Genomic DNA, 16,057 nt, shown 5'->3' on the forward strand with positions numbered 1-16,057 from the left:
ACTCTCCGACATACAACACAGCAGGATCCTCTATGACCCACCTTCCAGAATATTGGAAATAAAAGCAAAAATAAACAAACGGGACCTAATTAAACTTAAAAGCTTCTGCACAACAAAGGAAATTAAAAGCAAGGTGAAAAGACAGCCTTCAGAATGGGAGAAAATAATAGCAAATGAAGCAACTGACAAACAACTAATCTCAAAAATATACAAGCAACTCCTACAGCTCAATTCCAGAAAAATAAATGACCCAATCAAAAAATGGGCCAAAGAACTAAATGGACATTTGTCCAAAGAAGACATACAGATGGCTAACAAACGCATGAAAAGATGCTCAACATCACTCATTATCAGAGAAATGCAAATCAAAACCACTATGAGGTACCATTTCACACCAGTTAGAATGGCTGTGATCCAAAAGTCTACAAGCAATAAATGCTGGAGAGGGTGTGGAGAAAAGGGAACCCTCTTACACTGTTGGTGGGAATGCAAACTAGTACAGCCACTATGGACAACAGTGTGGAGATTCCTTAAAAAACTGGAAATAGAACTGCCTTATGATCCAGCAATCCCACTGCTGGGCATACACACTGAGGAAACCAGAAGGGAAAGAGACACGTGTACCCCAATGTTCATCGCAGCACTGTTTATAATAGCCAGGACATGGAAGCAACCTAGATGTCCATCAGCAGATGAATGGATAAGAAAGCTGTGGTACATATACACAATGGAGTATTACTCAGCCATTAAAAAGAATTCCTTTGAATCAGTTCTAATGAGGTGGATGAAACTGGAGCCTATTATACAGAGTGAAGTAAGCCAGAAAGAAAAACACCAATACAGTATACTAACACATATATATGGAATTTAGAAAGATGGTAACAATAACCCTGTATATGAGACAGCAAAAGAGACATTGATGTATTGAACAGTCTTTTGGACTCTGTGGGAGAGGGAGAGGGTGGGATGATTTGGGAGAATGGCATTGAAACATGTATAATATCATTTATGAAATGAGTCGCCAGTCCAGGTTCGATGCACGATACTGGATGCTTGGGGCTGGTGCACTGGGACGACCCAGAGGGATGGTATGGGGAGGGAGGAGGGAGGAGGGTTCAGGATGGGGAACACATGTATACCTGTGGTGGATTCATTTTGATATATGGCAAAACCATTACAATATTGTAAAGTTAAAAAATAAAATAATTTTTAAAAAAAGATGAAATAGAGGTCCACTGGCAGGGCAACAGCAAAGAGCAACTATTTCCTCAAAGGTTCAATTCTAGCTGTGTCACTTGGGTGCTGGCTCTCCACATGGTTCTCTGACTTTAGCTTACATCACCTCCTTACAGCCCAGATTGCTAGGCCACCACCCCTTGCCCCAGAGTTCCTCACAGTGGTGGTGTTGGGGGGATGCACATTACATTTCTATCAAGTTCCCAGATGATGCTGATGCTGCTCGTCCAAGAACCACGGTCCCTGCTCAGGGACCAAACAGCCTCCCACTCCACTTTGCTTTCTCCCATGGGCAATGTCTGCCCTCAGATACTAACGTGATTCCTGGTCTCATTCTTTTCATAATGCTCTCTATCCCTTCTCTATGCTTCATCTATCTTTAAAACCCTTATCAGAACTTAACACTATGGTTTATGACTTTCCTGTCATCTCATGAGGATGTAAAGTATTGGCCACCTGATGTGAAGAGCTAACTCATTGGAAAGGACCCTGATGCAGGCAAAGATTGACGGCAGGAGAAGAGGGTGGCAGAGGATGACATGGTTAGATAGCATCACCGACTCAGTAGATATGAATTTGAGCAAACTTCCGGAGATAGTGGAGGACAGAGGAGCCTGGCATGCTATGGTCTATGAGGTCACAAAGAGTTGGACATGACTTAGCAAGTGAAAAACAACAACATGAAGATATAAACTCCACGAGAGACTATTTCATTCACTTGTGTCTCAGGCAGTGCTGTATTCTGAGCACCTAAACTCCTGTATTCCTAGTACTTCAGATAGTTTTGGCACACAGTAGCACTCAGTAAATAGTGCTGACTGAATGAATGAGACATTGTCTAGATGAGAGCCAGATAGAGGACCTTGTGTAGATTGAGGTAGAAACAATGGAAGCAAAGATGACTCAAGATAGAAGCCACATTGCCTTGATCTTGAAGGGAAAAAATATATTTCTTTGCTCTTGTAAGTAAAAGGCTTGGGTTTTGGAGTGGGAAGAAGAGAGGTTAGGTAGACTGGGGACTTGAGGTAATTGGAGAGTTTTTAGGGTAGCTGTTGTGGAGTGTGAACCACCTCAGCAAACTAGGCTCCTAGGGAAAAAGAGAAAGAAGAAATCCTCATTTGAGACAGAGGAAACAAGGCAGGCTACATTTCTCTCTGGAATACTGATGTGGTTTTCCTATCAGATATCATATTAAGATTCTTCCCTACCTGCCATCTGCAGTCTATTCCCTGTTACACCTACACAGAAACTTAAACACTAAGGGAGAACTGGTCTCCCCCACATGTGTCCTCCTTCTAGGTCCCGTAAGTCAATGGCTTATTTTTTTTTTTTTTTTTTTTGTTCTGGCAGCAAATTTATAACTACTCCAAATACTGTGCTACACAGGCTTGTCTCAAATATCTCAAACCTTCCATATGCTTAGTAAGTTTGATGCCAAATATATTGCTAACACATAATCATACACACATTACATATGTTCCGTGGAAACATGATTGACAGACTCTAAATAGGACCCCAACCATCTCATGACAAGCTTTGTAACCTCGTTACATTCACAAAAATCACCAAAAGGAACTTAGTAGAAACTTAGGTGATTCCATGTCTGATAAGAACTGGACCATCTAAAAGGTAGATGGGGAAGTGCAAGTATGGTAAATGAGGTCCCAAATGCAATGGCTACAGAGTCTGTAAGTGCAAAAATAGACCAGAATTCTCACCTGAGGATAAGACGTGTGATCTTATGAAAGTTTCATCTGTCAGTGGTTAGTAATCTAAGGCTGAAATGCTATCCAAATAAATGATATGTGTGTTTTAACAAATTAAAAAACAGGTCACGAAAGAGCAGGAAGAGGGTGGGTTGACATAATATACTTGAATTTTCATTTGTTTTTTTCCAGTTTAGATTGTTGGATTAAAACATAAGTCCTCAAGATGCAGGGGCTACTGCTATCTCCTTTGATAATTCCTAACCTTACTTGGTTACACATTCCTAACACTGGGAAAGATTGAGGGAAGGAAGAGAAGGAGGCAGCAAGGGATGAGATGGTTGGATGGCATCAATTGACTCAATGGACATGAGTTTGAGCAAACTCAGAGAGACAATGAAGGCAGAGAAAACGTGCAACCTACTGCAGTCCACGGGGTCACAGAGAATCGGACACGACTGAGTGACTGAACTATAACAATAGCAATCTTACTTGGGGATAAGGAATGATAAGTTATCATCCATCAGTACTCTTGGTTCTTGATCAGTAAATGTTGTGAAATGGGGGAGGATGGAAAGTCTGGAAAGATGGAAGAGGAGACAATTCCTCCTGTTCTCAGGTAACTGACAGGGGGAGGTAGAGAGAGGCTCGTTTATTTGATTAAAGTGAAGTCACTCAGTCGTGTCTGACTCTTTGCGACCCCATGGACTGTAGCCACCAGGCTCCTCTGTCCATAGAATTTTTCAGGCAAGAGTACTGGAGTGGGTTGCCATTCCCTTCTCCAGGGGATCTTCCCGACCCAGGGATCAAACCTGGGTCTCTTGCATTGTGGGCAGATGCCTTACCATCTGAGCCACCATGGAAGCCCCATATTTATTTGATTAAGAAGATCCATTTTCAGGGGTATTTTAATGCCTCAGGAAGATAGAAGGTAATGGAAAGGTAATCAATTTTGTAATAGGATATATCTACACAAGAGCCTTTCTAACTAATATTAAACATAATCATTTATCTAATAAATATAGTGCTTTATAGTAGATTTTGATTTATAAAGCACTTTATCATTTTGTTCGATGCTAGAGAAATACATATTAGTGACAGCCTTTACTTTATCCTCTCTTCCATTGCTAAATCATTTCTGCTCTCTTTCATTTTGAGCTCCAGAAGTTGCTCTCACACAAATGTCCAGAGTTAAACACATATTCTTTCTGCTTTCAATTCCAGCTTGGTTCCTCACTAACTTAGAGGTTAGCGATTCCTGGGTCTGAAGGAAGGGACAAAGGAAGAAAGGAAATTATCCTCCTGGAGGGCAGGATGACCTGGCCCTTAGAGGAGAGGCTGTCTTGAAGGAGCCTTATATAACCATGGAGGCTGGCAGCTACTGTCAGAACTGTGGCAATAAAAGCAGAAAGGAGGGATGGGGAAGATAGACCCCCATCTTTCTCTCCTTTCCCCAGTTCACTCGCTGGGAAAGGGAGCTGGACACAGAAGCAGAAGCCCATCTTGCAGGTACAGAGAAAAGAAAAGTGGAGGATGGCTGGGGAGATTTCTGACACTAACCTTCCTGACTTGCTTTACAGCTTCCTAATAGCTTGTTTAAAGATGTATCCTCACCCTTTCATGAAACTGTGAGAGACTGAATGAGGAGGGTCCACAATGGCCAGATCTAGATAACATGAGGAAACCTAGGATGATCCTCAAGAAAATGATGGAGCTGGATCATGGCTCCTTTACAAACATCTCTACCAGAGCTGGACTCTTAGTAATGCCTGGTGGTCCTTCTTAGGGTTCAACTCATCTCTCCGAGGAACACTTTAAATCTAAATCTCTCTCTCTTTTAAATTGGAGGATAACTGCTTTACAATATTATGTTGGTTTCTGCCAAACATCATGAGTCAGCCACAGGTATACATATGTCCCCTCCCTCCTGAAGCCCTCTCCCATCTCCTTCCCCATCTTACCCCTCTAGGTCGTCACAGAGCATGGTGTTGAGCTAGCTCCCTGTGTCACACAGCAAATTCCCACTGTGGAGAAAAGGGAGCCCTCATGCACTGTTGGTGGGAATGTAAATTGATATAGCCACTATGGAGAACAGTATGAAGATTCCTTAAAATCTAGGAACAGAACTACCATATGCCCCAACAATCCCACTACTGGGCATATACCCTGAGAAAACCATAAGTGAGAGAGACGCATGTACCCCAGTGTTCGTTGCAGCACTTTTTACAGCAGCTAGGACATAAAAGCAGTCTAGACGTAAATCTCTCCTTTTATCAGGTTTTCTGTCTATGGTATCTTCTAGGACTACGACCTCTCCACCTACTTTAAAGAGAAAGGAGAGACCTGCTAGCATTGTGTCTTCAGAGACTCAACTCCATCCTTCCCCCTCCCTCTTCTTTATCTGTAGTCTTGTTTTCTCTTTTCATTCCTACCACCTGGTATAAAATATGGCCATTTATTTCCTAAGAAGTAAAAGCAAAATAATTAAAACTCTTCAACTCTAGTCATTGACCTCTCTTTCCACCCCTATCATGGATAAGTTTCTTGAAACTATGGTCTACACTCACTGCTAACTTGCTCACATCCCATTCATTCCCCAACCTACTGTGCTCTGGTTTTCACTCATTTTTCCACCAAAATCATTTGATGACAAATATGATTTCCTTAATAGACAAACCAATGGATACTATTCTGCAGTACTTGATGTGACTGACCTCTTCCTTCTTGAATCTCTTATTTTCCTTTAACTAACATTTCTTGGGTTTCTTATTCTCTCTGTAGGCCTTTCTACTTGTTTCTTCTCTGGTTTTCCCCCACTGTTCTTTTCACATAATGAATACTTCCTGGGTGTTTCATGGTACATTCAAAGTTTAAAAATTCCTTACACATGAGTTATTGGAATCTATGTCAGTTTAGATTCGACCCATCTATCAAGTTGGGACTTCCCTGGTGGCCCTCACAGTTAAGAATCTGCCTGTAATGCAGGAGACCCGGGTTCCTTACGTGGGTTGGGAAGATCCCTGGAGGAGGGAATGGCTACCCACTCCAGTGTTCTTGCCTGGGGAATTTCATGGACAGAGGAGCCTGGTGAGCTACAGTCCATGGGGTCTGACAGAGTTGGATACACTGAGGGATTAACACTTTCACTACTTTCTCATTTATCCAACTGGGCACTTTATTGGAACCTCAAACCATACATATCTGAGAAAGTACTAACCTTCTCTGCTAAGTGCTCAGTCCTGCTAACCAATCCTGAGAATCACTTTATAACTACTTCCTCTTGCGTCTCCCCTTTGGCTTACCCAATTGTGAAAATCCTACCTTCTAAATACTTTTTAAATTGGTTTCCCTCTTTTTCCTTCAATTGTCACTACCAGAAGCCAGGCTCTTCTGGGTATTACCATGGTCACCATAGCATCCCAGTCTTCTTGCCCCCAAATCTTCAGCCCTCAAGCCTCCCCTTCTCAATGATGGCAGAGGGAACTTTCTTCAAGAAAATCTATGTAAATTCCCTGCTGAAAAGTCTTCATCAGCCCAATCACCTTCAGGAGAAAACAGCTTCATATTATGGGGCATAAAGTGATTCATGACTTTGAAGCCTTTCATTTTAGCTATGCTTAATTTTCTAGACTTGACAAATTCTCTTACCTGTAGTTCTCTGCGCATTCAATATATTTCCTGTATCTGGAAAACCTTAGCCTGATTTCTACCTCTTCTTTATGACCAAGGTCAGGGTCATGTCCTCTGAGTACCAACCATTTGAAAGAAAACTACCTTGCATATTTAATAATCCACTCAAATTTCTGTTTGTTTTTTGAGACCCATCTTGCAATCAAGAAGCTCCTTTGACCTCTCTCCACCCTTCAGTCTGGATTAAGTGACCCTCTCTTGCACTTACCCAACTCCAAGAGTTCTCTCTGAGGGCACCATGATTGCGGAGTTGGAATTGCTTGTTTTCTTGCCTGAATACTCATTATGCTGTGCACATGTACCGTTCTTTTATCTCTGTCATCCCAGACTAGCAGAAGGCCAGATTCCCAACAAATATTTATAGAAATGAAATGAAAATCCTCCCTCATTAAACATATCTCAGCCTTGCCAACTCACTTTACTTCATTCCCAGCTACTCTAGGGAATAGAAAAGAGAGAGAAGTTTTCTGGATTCAAAGTGTTGTCAACTGTACAAAAAAAAAAAAAAAAAAAAAAATGCTGTGAACTTGGCTGACCTGGATTTTAGTTCCAACTCCACCACCAGCCCTGAAAATCCCTTTACCTTTCTGGAGTTCTGCTTCCTTATATATATTAAATAAAAGGATTGGGCTATGCTTTTTTTGTTTGTTTGTTTGGTCTCCTTCAGCTTTGACACTCTGTCTTTAAAAAGATCATATACAGAATAAAAATGCACACTTTCAAATTACCTTGAAGTGCAAAATCCTGAATGCTTATTTGGATGGATTATTTCTTCAGAAGAACCAAGTGGGAGGGAGAATGGCGGGGTCACGTGGGCATTTATTAAGTAACAGAGTGACCATTGAGGCCGATTGCTATTTATATCACATATCTGGCCATTATTTCATAGCCTCCCTTGCAGCTAAAGGGACTTACCTGATGGCTCAGTTGATAAAGGACCTGCCTGCAATCCCAGAGACCCACTGCAATACAGGAGACCCGGGTTCAACCCCTGGGTCAGGAAGATCCCCTGGAGAAGGAAATGACAAACCACTCTGGGAAATGGCAACCCAATCCAGTATTCTTGCCTAGGGAATTGCATGGACAGAGGAGCCTCTTGGGCTATATAGTCCATGGGGTTGCAAAGCATCAGACGTGACTGAACGACTAACACACACACAGCTTGTGAGCACCATTCTCTCACATAGAGAGCCAGCTCAGCCATAAGACAGACTGCTGTGACATTCTAAGGTTCTTGCAGCTAAGGGCATATAATTGATTCTAGCCAGTAGTGAGTGATATTTGAACTTCTGGGCTGTGATTTTAAAAGGAAAGAGGAGAGACCGTCCCTTTCTACTTTCCTGCAGGCTGGACCCAAAGGCTGGAAGACTCCTTCCTGACACATCTGGGAGTTGAGCGTTGAGCACAGCAGAGGCATAGCCCAGACAGACCCCTGAGTCTCTGTCACCATCAACCATACTAGTTTTGGATTTTTCACATGAGAGAGAAATAAGTTTCTTGTTTAAGCCACTGAATTTTTGGTTCTTTATTCTAACAAAAAAGAGAAAAACAAGACAACCTAACAATATTCTTAAGAACACATATTAAGAAATTATTTTACTATTTTCAAAGTATACTGAGAAAAAAGAACAAAGATGGTAATTTTGTTGAAGAAAACCGGAAAAAAGTTTGCTTCAACCTGTAATAATAAAACTAATTCTTAAGGAAATTTACTATACTACCCAGAAAAAGATCCTAAAGCTTCACATGCTGCTTTATTATAAAGAAGTTAATACCCAGAAGGCAGACTGGAAAGGCATTTATTTGGCAAAGCAAATGCTAATCCTATATACCAGTTATCTACCGATTGATCATAATGAAGACTGTAAAACAAGTCATCAAAAGAGTTTTTATTTTCCATTCAGTAATTCCATTTATAAAGACAGAAAACACAATGCTTTTGTAGCCTGCACAATCTAAGCTGTAAAGTTATGAAACATTAACATCCTTCACTGCTTTTCACGGGGTGGAAGTGATTAGGCTTAATGGCATTACCCAGAAGGTATCCTGGCACCATAAAATAAAAGCTCCGTCATCAGATTGGGCTCCACTGGAAAAGCAGTCCAGAAGCACAGGAAATGCTCCTCCTCCCACTAGCTCACTGGCAGGAGGAATGCTGATCCCCATGGAGTACCATCGACCTGCCAGTTCAGGTCAGGAGTAGGGGCTGCAGCATCGATGTCCTTCAGAACCAAAGCTGGCAGCCCCAGTACACAACACTGGGCAGGGAAGAAAACTTTTGGTGTAATGAGCTGATAAACAATCCACAAGGGGGTGCTGTACTCTGTGCTAGTGCCTAAGGAAACCAAAAATAGCCTCCCACTAACCAGGGTCATGGCAACCCACTCCGCTGTTCTTGCCTTGAGAATCCCAGGGACGGGGAGCCTGGTGGGCTGCTGTCTATGGGGTCGCACAGAGTCGGACACGACTGAAGCAACTTAGCAGCAGCAGCAGCAACCAGGGTCAAGTGCTAAAAGGAACTTCCAGAAGACATCAAAGAACCATTCCATTAATCACATGCCAACCTGTGGGGACAAAGTTTCAAAGCAACCTCAGAGCCTAACATACACCCTTCCTAACACCCCAAATCTATGTCTTTCACACACATTTAAAAATAAATTTTTATGTGGACCATTTTTAAACTATTGAATTTGTTACAATATTGCTTCTGTTTTGTGTTTTGGTTTTTTGACTGCGAGGCATGTGGGAGCATAGTTCCCCCACCAGGGTTTGAGTCTGCACCTCCTACATTGGAAGGCAAAGTCTTAACTACTGGACAGCAAGGGAAGTCTATCACACACATTTTAATACATTATTCATGATCTGAGATGGCTCCTTCTTGCTTTTGGCTCTTATTATGAGCGGGGCTTGCCTGCCTTGCTTGTTCAGGATGAGCAAGGCTGAGGCTCTCTATTCTTATTACAGAGGAGTTTTAGGACTGAGCAGAGTGAAATAGAGGCAGAGGAACCAGAGAGTCTGATGATAGAGGCCTTGAGAGCCTGGCAGAGAATGGATTTGATGTATTTGGCAATAGGTGGCCAAAGTAGATCTTTGAGCAAGACAGTAACACAACAGAAGTCTTATTTAGTGAGGTCATCAGTACGGGAAGGACTATAGGCAGGGAGATCAGTTAGCAGAAAGTTACCTTTATCCAGGCTGAGATAAAGACATCATAAACATGGCTGGTAGCTATTGTAAGAGAGAGGACAAGGAGGATATTTTTTATAGGTATGGAAGGAACTATAGAGATAGACTTGCTCTTCAGCAATGAAATAAGAGGGTAGTTGAAGATCTAGAGTAAAGCTCATCAAGGAAACAGACACAGTGAAGAATAAAAGGCAGAACCCACAATTTTCCACCCAAATCAGGATCCTTCTGGGACTGAAAGAGGAGCACTGGCAGTTACTACCCCAGAACAGTACTTACAGACAGGGCCAGTCCATGGCAAGCAAGGATTCATGGTCAACCCATCTGAAAAGAACTTTAACCACCAACATAGAAGATAACTCTTAAGATTCATGAGCAACTGGATTGCTTGAATTCTAGCCCTAGGTTTCCAAAAGTTCAGAACATTACTAGGAAGCCACCAGTGAAACTGAAGCTGCAATTTTTTGGCCACCTGATGTGAAAAGCCGACTCATTGAAAAAGACCCCGATGCTGGAAAAGATTGAAGGCAGAAGAAGAGTGTGGCAGAGGATGAGATGGTTAGATAGCATCACCGACTCAATGGACATGAATTTGAGCAAACTCTGGGAGATGGCGAAGGACAGGGGAGCCTGGTATGCTGCAGTCCATGGGGTCGCAAAGAGTCGGACGTGACTTAATAACTGAACACCACCCCCACCCCCACCATCAGAAAGGTAAAAGACTTAAAAGCTGCTTTGAGCAATGGAGGGGACTACCTAGAGAGCTAAGATGGAGAACAAGAATGACATCCCTGAAGTCAAATCTATTCCCCCAAACCTCTACTTCTCTGCAATATGTGCTGTGCTAAGTCACTTCAGTCGTGTTCGACTCTTTGCGACCCCATGGACTGCAGAGTGCCAGGCTCCTCTCTCCATGGGATTCTCCAGGCAAGAATACTGGAGTGGGTTGCCATGTCACATCCCAATTTGGGGCCTCTCTGCTCACAGGATTTTAAGGACCAAATGCCTTTAAAAATCTCATTTTCTTCAAGTCTAATTCCTGGATCTCGATATTGCATTCCAATGGATGATTGGTGAACTTGACCAATAACTGGGTGTCTGAGTAGGTGGGGGATGGAAGGGGAGGGGCAGGGATGGGAGGACGAGTGCAGCACGGATGCTGGCTCATCAGAACACACCAGCTGGCTAGTGGGCTGGGACCAGCCTGCACATAGCCATGTAGACCCTGCACAGCGTTCAGTCCCACGTCGTGGCTCTGGTGGTGGAAGTCGTGCTCTCTCTACCCTAGCCCAGGTACCCAAGGCTGCGTGACCAGAAGAGGGGAGGGATTTCTCCCTCCTTCTTGGTGCATTGAGCTCTCTCTTCAATCCCACAGTAGGCTGCTATCCCACAACAGTACCTCCTCATGTTACATGTGGGGCTACTGTCTTTACTAAACTGCAAGCTATCAGAGGGCCTTGGCTCTTGTACTCTTGGCGCAAGTAGGTGTTGGAATAATACTGAAGGCATGAAGTGCACACCCATGGCCGCTTTCTGTGCTACTTATTTTGGTGACAATCTAAAGTTCCTTATCTCATATGGTCTCTGCCTGCTTTTCTATTAACAATTTGCCACCTTAGAGAAGACCACCGAGGGTCAGCTCACAATTTTGCCCACATAGTCTACTCTTTTCTTTCATCATCCTATTATCAGTTCCCTTAACAAGGTGAAGTCTTCTGTTTTTCTGAAAAAGTCATTCTTTTCTATACCTGAATGGGGGCACAGTGAGAAGTACAGTTTGTTGAGTTAGGCAGAGCTGGGTTAGAATCCCCACTGTGGGATAGTTAGCTGTGAACTTGGATTGCCCTTTTGTCCCTCAATGAACCTCTCTGTGAAATGAGGATACCAAAACTCTCATTAGGCTAATTGAGAAAGTAATTTTTTTTATCAATGTTTTATATTAAGTACTGGTAAGTATTTTTAGTAAGTAGTTGACATGGTGTTAAAAAAGCTAAGTGCCAAAAACCATGCAATACTCAGGCTGTTGCATTTAATTCCCATAACAACTTGGCAGGGAATATTGTCTCAGTGTCTCAGATGAAGAAACTGAGGCTTGGAGAGGTTAAGGAATTTACCTTAAGGTAACAGAGCTACTAGGAGTGGGAAAGCAGAAACTGAAAGGCAGGCAGTTGAACTTCAGGACTTATAAACATTATACATGAAGGCAGAACTGAATAGGCAGTTCAGCAAAATATCATAGCCACTTTGCTTCTACAGTATCACCAGAATTTATTGTGTCACTGGCTTAGATCTCTCTTTTACCATCACTAAAAAAAACTACCCTAATTTCATGTCATGCAGAAGATTCTTATTTTTTGCCCTCAATATCACAGTCTAATAAATAACCAAGTCTGCTTCCAGGAATATGAGGGGATAAGGGAAAAGGAGAGAACACTGATGTTAGCCCGAGTTGGAGTCTCATGCACAGACTGATATTTTTTTTTAATCACCAAAATGTTTGCCCTGTATCATAGCTCTTAAAACCTGCTAACAGAGTACCAATAAATGTTATTTGATGTCAAGTTATTTTCCACACTTGGCTTCATCCCTTTTCTACATATTTTTAAATCTTCCTTGTAAGTAATTTGATAGTTACCTGAAAAGGTATTCATTTATGTCAGATTTTCCTTATAGTCTCCCTACACTTTTTTTCCATCATGCTTAAATTTGCCATTTTTCAAGCATCTTATTATACGACTGCACCACACGACTGTTACTAGTTTGTGTAGAAAGCCTAGGCTCATTAGCTGCTCTTAAGAAGCACACTGGTCTGCCCTGCGTATTGTTTTTGTTTGTGCTCAGAGTCCTGCAAATGATGATCACTTATTATCAGATTCAACCAAGACTCACAAAAAATTGTTTGTTTTTTAAGAAAACTTCAAGAAATAGTGCTACTTCATAATTACTACCAATAATACCTAAATAGATTACTTAAGGGACAAAAATGAGGTGGTTTAGAATAACTTCGGATGAGAAACAAAAATAATGTTCAATACCATTCTATCATGTGATTTTACCTAGTTCTAGCTAGACTTGCAGAAGGCATTTCCTGGGGAAGTAAAGCAACAGAATCCCAAACCTACGCAGCATTTCTGTCTTTGGTGGTGAGAGAATGACATGTATCAAATGAAGGAAAAGCAAAAACCCCCATTTTCAATGGTGAGTGTGCTCAAAGACATCACTGGATAAAGGAGAAGCTCTCTTGTGATGGACAGGGAATGCTCCCTTCCGTGTCTCATTGTTTCATCTTTTCCTTCCGACTTCCAGACACCTCTAATTTATACATTTGGGACTAACTTATTATGGAGCAGCCAGAGAGAAAATGGCAATTACTTTCTTTGCAGAACAACAGAAAAGATAGTGCAACTTCGTCCTAAAAGATTCCAAGTTCTCTAGGAAAGGCCACCACCTTTGGCTTCCTTTCCTCTGCTAAGTGGTGCTTAGGGAAGTGGGCACACCTGCTCTGCTAAGCTGACCTGCTCACTTATCTTTGACGAGGGTCACACACCGAAGTCATTATGGACTGAGCCACAGCTGAGTGGAGAAGCAAGGTCCTATGTGACATGAGCACATCTAAATCTGATATATGTTTATCATGCAACTAACATCCATTAAAGAGTCAGAGCAAACTCCTCCACATCTTAGCTGGCATCATCAGTCACTAAACACAGCTTCCATACCCAGGTCTCCAAGGGCGGTGACTACCAGGGACAAGATGTAAAGCCTGGATGATGTATGTTCAGGAGACAGAAAAGCAGCTGTCAGATGTAAACTCTGAATACTCCCAGGAACACCAGGGTGGAAATTTGGGGGATGTTACTATCTATAGTCCTCATCTCCACCAACACCCCCTCTTCATCATCCTGCATCTCCTTAAACTGAGAGCACATTTTACAAAATTTCCTCTGTAAGCACTGTATTCAGAGGGAACTCTATAGCTGTGCCCAGATTCTTCAGGAGAAAAAGAGAAACAATTCTCTTTTCCAGGGTCACACTTACAAATTCTTCTCTACATGATTCCTAGAAAGAACAACTGCTTTAAGACCTGGCCTTCATCCAGACTGATATGAAAACTTTCCTCTACTGGTCCTCACAGAGCACTCGTAGACTATTTAGAAAGATTTAAGACTCTAGTTTTTCCTTCTCTGTAGAAAGGAACTGAATTAGAGGAGCTATTTAAGGTTCTCCCAACCCTAAAATGCAGGAATGCCAGCATTTCCAGATTCAGAGAACGACGGACCCCCTGCAAATTCAAGCAAAGCACACGCTGTATATTTCACAGTAAGCCTTTAGGATAAGACATGCGCAGTCCCACACGGTTCACACGCAGCCCCGCACCTCCTCACCGAAGGCAAACAAAGCATGCTAACCCAGAGGGGGAGAAACGCACACGGCGTTCCCCCTTAGGTTTCTCCCTTCAGAAAAACACCCATAATTTCGCAGTTGGCTACGTTTATTTGGCTTATTTTGAGTTGACTCATTTCCATTGCTCAGATTTGAAAATCTTTCTAATAACCACGCTGTAGGCTAACAAACACTCAAGAGAAAATAAAAGGTCACACCCGATTCTTAATCACTGGTGAATTTCCACCCACTGCTCCTGCATACACTGCTCAAGGGGAAGCTTTAGTTTTCAGGCCACAGTTCATTCGGTACAGCATCCCCGCGGCCGAGCATACCCCAAGGCAGATACCGTACACACTGGCCACAGTGATTCTAAAGACAGAATCCCAATCAACACTGGTCCACGGCTCAGGTTGGCACATCATAAAGAGTATGAGAAGCTAGACGTGTGCCCAGCACATTCTCTCCAGAGAGCCTGGGACTGCATGGACATTTAAGATTAGGTGGCCAGGAAAGCATACAGATTCACACAGAGACCACAGACCAGAACAAGTGAGGCTCACTCAAGACCAAACCAGCGCCCTCCCCTGACCCTAGTCCAAGCCGTGCAGGGCATGAAAGTCGCTCCACTCACCCAGCATAGCGGTTGCTGTAAAGGTTACTGTGTCCTAGGCTCAGGCTCTTCAAAAAGAGCAGGCAGAGAGGCAGAAAAGCTGCTGTCTGGCTCCTGGGCTTCCCGAAGAACTTCATAGTGTGAGGATGAGAGGGCTGCAAAAGTTCCCCTGTAGTTAAGGCACCCCCTCCACACGGCACACGGTCCCTGGGAGAGGTGGGGGCGTGGGCTTGGGAGGGAGCAAAATGTGACACTTCTTTCCAGCCTCGGAGAACAAAAAAAAAAGTTCAAGCAGCTGAGGGAGGGAGGTTGCTGCTCAGACTTGGTCCTGGGATGAGAAGCAGCAGCACACACAGCCCTGCCCTGAATTGAGCTGATCCTTAACCAGGCTCCCTCCAAGGGGCTGGGCCTCCCCAGGCTGACTCACCACGGCGGTTTGCTGGGTGCTGCTTCATTTGGGTAACTCTTTTTATTTTCTTGTTTTTGGAGGCTTTTTTTTTTTTTTTTGCTTTCCAACTATAGGATGCTAACTTTTTACGACAACCTTCCTCCTACCCTAGAGCTTCCCCGATGACTCAGCAGGTAAAGAATCCACCTGCAATGCAGGAGACACAGGAGGTGCAAGTTCAATCCCTGGATTGGGAACATCCCCTGGAGGGAGAAATGGCAACCCACTCCAGTATTCTAGCCTGGAAAATCCCATGGACAGAGGAGCCTGGTGGGCTAGAGTCCAAAGGGTGGCAAAGAGTCGGACATGACTGAGCACAAGCATGAGTGTGAACTGCAAAAGACTTGTTTGAGGATGAGCTAAAACACACAGGTGTAGAGCATTGCAGGCTTTGTGTTTTGCTCTACCAAGGCAAATTTCTCCTTGGAGTCCACCTCCTGAAATGCACAATGAATTCAGTCTGGATGAGCTGGGGACCTCAGGTGTGGCCGGCCAGCCCAGGTCCCCACTCCTACCTGAACCAAGTCAGGGCAGCCACTTCCCTGTGCTTCAGGGAGCCCCATGCTGATTTCACATGTCATCGGCAGCACCCAGGCCTGAGGCCAGTGCAAAGGTTCTCCTGGGGAACTAGACGACTCTGGGTACTGAGGCACATTCCCCACACATTTGGAATCACTTAGGGAGCCAGGCTATTTAAATCAATTCCCAGGGGTGGGATTAGTTGTTGAAAAAGCCCCTCAGGTGAGTTGGAGTTCAGCCCCCTTGCTGGTCTAGAGCAGGCTTCTCAAATTTGGG

The 16,057-nt window shown here is 43.3% G+C and overlaps 1 protein-coding gene across 2 annotated transcripts in view; it reads right to left on the reverse strand.

Annotated features, from left to right (window-relative positions):
* The window catches only part of CPA6 (carboxypeptidase A6), a 294,614-nt gene extending 279,285 nt beyond the window's left edge, over positions 1-15,329 (reverse strand). Inside the window, exon 1 of one of the 2 annotated variants that reach the window (XM_061438927.1) lies at positions 14,836-15,329. In XM_061438927.1, the coding sequence (XP_061294911.1) occupies positions 14,836-14,951 (116 nt within the window). In that variant the 5' untranslated portion in view covers positions 14,952-15,329. The remainder of the gene's footprint in view (positions 1-14,835) is intronic. The other variant, XM_061438926.1, reaches the window with a different exon arrangement.
* Between the last annotated feature and the right edge of the window lie 728 nt (positions 15,330-16,057).

This window comes from Bos javanicus, chromosome 14, assembly GCF_032452875.1.
Source record: "Bos javanicus breed banteng chromosome 14, ARS-OSU_banteng_1.0, whole genome shotgun sequence".
NCBI lineage: Eukaryota > Metazoa > Chordata > Mammalia > Artiodactyla > Bovidae > Bos > Bos javanicus.